This window comes from Elaeis guineensis, chromosome 3 (genome assembly GCF_000442705.2).
Source record: "Elaeis guineensis isolate ETL-2024a chromosome 3, EG11, whole genome shotgun sequence".
Taxonomy (NCBI): Eukaryota; Viridiplantae; Streptophyta; class Magnoliopsida; order Arecales; family Arecaceae; genus Elaeis; species Elaeis guineensis.
Window position 1 is genome coordinate 104,538,035 of NC_025995.2, and position 3,710 is coordinate 104,541,744.

The window sequence follows — 3,710 nt, forward strand, 5'->3', positions numbered from 1 at the left end:
TGGCTGAGATATCGGTTTGGCACTGTGTAGTAAGATTTGAAAAATATTTCAAGCAATATTATTCGATTGACATATTGTCATCATGTTAAAATATTAACTAATAATTTTTAATTAACTAATTATTATTGTAACTCTATAAATTAATTGATTTATTTTATTTATTGAGATTTTTCATATCTCCATTTGTAAATTACCAGCCGAGATCCCGCCAACATCACGGTGGTACTTTTTTTTTTTTTTTGATCCTCCCCCAATTTCTATTTCTGCCGAGATACACCAAGATCCCAATCTAAAATCCTCAGGAGTGTGCCGTACTGCCACATGTCCTCAGAACCGGTGGTTTCCCTTAATTATTGCTGCCGACAGCCAAGCAGCGGACCACCCAATCCCCCCGCGTTGATGACAAATTATTATTGCGCAACCCCCAGGCAGACCGCCCAAATCCCACGGTGGATAACACGCCACTTTAACCCTTGTATGTCACGAATTCCCGATTGCGCGTTATCCACCGTGCGCGTTCTCCGAGATTTGCGCTGGTTTAGCTGAGCGTGGTCCAGGCAATAATTTGTCCGCGTGGATACCGCGTGAAACGGATACCGATATAAGACCTGAAAGCGAATATGTGAAGCCAAAACTTCTCTTTGCCGCTAGTCCACTCCACCCCCCTCTTGCTCTTCCAACGCAAACAGAATACGAAGCTCGCCATGGCGGAACCACAGGAATCGAAGAAGACCCCGGAGCTGGTCTCCATGAACGACGTCGAACGGGTCTTCATGCGCTACGACGCCAACGGCGACGGCAAGATCTCGGCGTCGGAGCTAGCCGAGGTGATGCGCGCCCTCAGATCCGAGGTCTCGGACGAGGAGCTCAAAGCCATGATGGCAGAGCTCGACACCGACGGCGACGGCTTCGTGGATCTGAAGGAGTTCGCCGCGTTCCACTGCGGGCTGGGCGGCGCCGCCCGAGGCGGCGGAGGGGAGGGGGAGCTTAGGGACGCCTTCGAGATGTACGATCTGGACAAGAACGGTCTGATCTCGGCGAAGGAGCTTCATCTGGTGCTGAAGAGATTGGGCGAGAAGTGCTCCGTTCAGGACTGCTCCCGGATGATCCGGTCCGTCGATTCGGATGGCGATGGTAGCGTGAACTTCGAGGAGTTCAAGGAGATGATGGTCAACGGCGAGAGGAAGAAGGCATCTGACGGCGATCCATCTCCGTTGCCGTCGCCGTCCTCTAATTGATGTGGGATACAGTTCATGCTTAGACGTTCTTTAGATGGAGACAAAGGGCTTGATTATTCTGTCAAATGTCTCATCTCATTTGAGATGTCTTTATAGCTTGTGACTTGTAGTGTGTTCTGGGATGCGTCTAAGAATTAACTGGTTGATTACTGGAATAAGCATGCTTCTTCTTCTTCTTCTTCTTTGTTTTCCTTTTTTCTTTTTTTTTTGGGAGAAGACGAGTTGGTACTCTATTCAGATTTGTTTTATAGTCACTCTTGTGACCTTTTCTTTATATTTAACAAGTGTCGAGAGTGAGTTGAGTCAGGGGCCCAGGGCTTAAATTATCGTTCATGTTGGAATCCCCTTGATGGGATTTAAGAAGATATGGATACGAAGTAGATTTGTCCCTGTTTGCGCTTTGAACAGGCGATATCCGATTCCTTCCTCTTTTTTACGGGTTGAAAGTGGGATTAGATCAACAACCGTCAAAAGAGTACTGCCTGAATCTCTATACCTAATGATAGGGGAGAGAAAGCTTTATTCCTCTACAAAATTTAGCAAAAATTTCAAAAAAACAAAAAAAAATCTAGTTAACAATACCTTAAAAATAATTGAAAATTTACATTTATAGAATAAATTATAAATTAAATTGAAAGCAACTAAATCTCGAATTAATAAATTATTGGATAATTTCAGGGAGACAACGAAGAGGGTTTCTCTTGCCAGGACCATAAGCGGACTAGTTTGACTTGCACAAAGTAATTATTGTTGGGAGATACCCACCCACCGACCGACCGACTGTCGGAAGGACCGACCGACTGACGGCCCGACCGACTGACGGCCCGACCGACCGACCGACGGCCGGACCGACCGATTGACGGTCGGAGCGACCGACTGACGGATGCCATCACCGGCTAATTATCAGCTCACGACCGACTGAGGATATGTCGGACGCACCTTTTCCGACCGACTGAGCCCAGAGGTCTGATTGCCGACTCATGTAAGACTCCCCGACCATCGGAGGGGCCCGACGCCACTCAGCTGGCCACCGACTTAGGGTCGGACGACTCCTCCAATCGCCGTACAGCCGCCAGACCTTGTCAGCTCTGACAGCGACATGCGGCACGGCTATCTAGGGGCATTGTCCCGCCGGGGGCATTGTCAACCCTGGTGATTTGACGGCCACACGGCGACATGACACTTTCACGGCGACTCTGACAGTCTACAGTGAGTTGACAGTTCCTCACTTGTCTGCGCCATTAATGACGGCGCCATACCGTGCTCCACTATATAAACCGGGGAAGGCAACAGTGCAAGGGATCCGCTCCATCGCTCCCACTTCTCGACTTCGAAACCACAGGCTTGCTCCTCCTCCCCCTCCCTCTCCCTCTCGATCGAGCCCTCTGTCTTCATTTCACTGTTGCCCAGTCACCTCTCTGACTTGACCGTCGGAGGGTCCCCGCCGGAGCCGACTCCGGTTAGTGCGGACTTCTCATTTTTGCAGGTGCGCATTCCCCGGCGATCGGGCGACGAGACGATTGGCCGTAACAGATTGGCGCGCCAGGTAGGGGACAGCATGACAAAGACAAGAGCTCAACGATCGAGGATCACCGGATCGGCGAGGCGCACTTCCCGTCGGGAAGAGGCCCCCCCATCACCGCCGGTGGCGGAGCCCAGTTCTCCGCGCCCCGCAGTGACCACGGAGACGCAGATCGCGGCCATCGTACGGCAGATGACCGTACTGACGGACGCAGTCAAAAGCCTCCAGCAGCAACCGGCGGCCCGTCCGATGCCCCCAGGAGCAGCCGCCGACGACCGCGCCGATCTCCGTCGCCTCCGTGCGAGCGCCCTCAACAGCGCTCCCACGGAGAAGAGGAGGGACGACTATGGCGTGACGACCGACGGTCCCAGCGGCCCTCCCCTTCCCCGTTGGAACGGGCAAGGAAAGAGAAACGATCGCGCACGCCGTCGGCCTCCCTCTCAGAATCTTCCAGAGACTCCACTCCCGGGGTCTCCCAGCATCGACGGGCGGACGACTACGAGCGCCGGTTCGAGGAAATCGACCGCCGACTCGCCCAGTTGCAGATGGACGGTCAGAAGTCTTCGAACGACGTCGACTTTCAGACCGCCCAACCTCTCTCCCGACTGGTCCTCGACGAGCCGATTCCTAGTCGGTTCAAAATGCCGCACGTGGAGCCATACGATGGCTCCACCGACCCAGTCGACCACCTCGAGAGCTATAAAGCTCTCATGACGATCCAAGGGGCAACCGATGCTCTTTTTTGCATCGGCTTCCCCGCCACACTCCGCAAGGCTGCCAGGGCCTGGTACTCCGGTCTCCGATCGGGAAGTATCCACTCCTTCGGGCAGCTCGAGCACTCGTTCGTGGCCCATTTCAGCACCAGCCGAAAGCCGCCGCGAACGTCGGACAGCCTTTTCTCCCTCAAGCAAGGGGAGAATGAGACGCTCCGACACTTCGTGGCGTGATTC

At 53.0% G+C, this 3,710-nt stretch overlaps 1 protein-coding gene across 1 annotated transcript; it reads left to right on the plus strand.

Annotated features, from left to right (window-relative positions):
- The first annotated feature begins 617 nt into the window (after nucleotides 1–617).
- Nucleotides 618–1,416, plus strand: LOC105041258 (probable calcium-binding protein CML18). Its single transcript, XM_010918140.4, has one exon. It carries the CDS (start codon nucleotides 705–707, stop codon nucleotides 1,236–1,238), a length of 534 nt encoding a protein of 177 aa, XP_010916442.1. The 5' UTR covers nucleotides 618–704; the 3' UTR covers nucleotides 1,239–1,416.
- Nucleotides 1,417–3,710: the final 2,294 nt, after the last annotated feature.

Coding starts and splice junctions, on each gene's coding strand:
- LOC105041258 (XM_010918140.4), top strand. CDS start 705: ATGGCGGAACCACAGGAATCGAAGAAGACCCCGGAGCTGGTCTCCATG.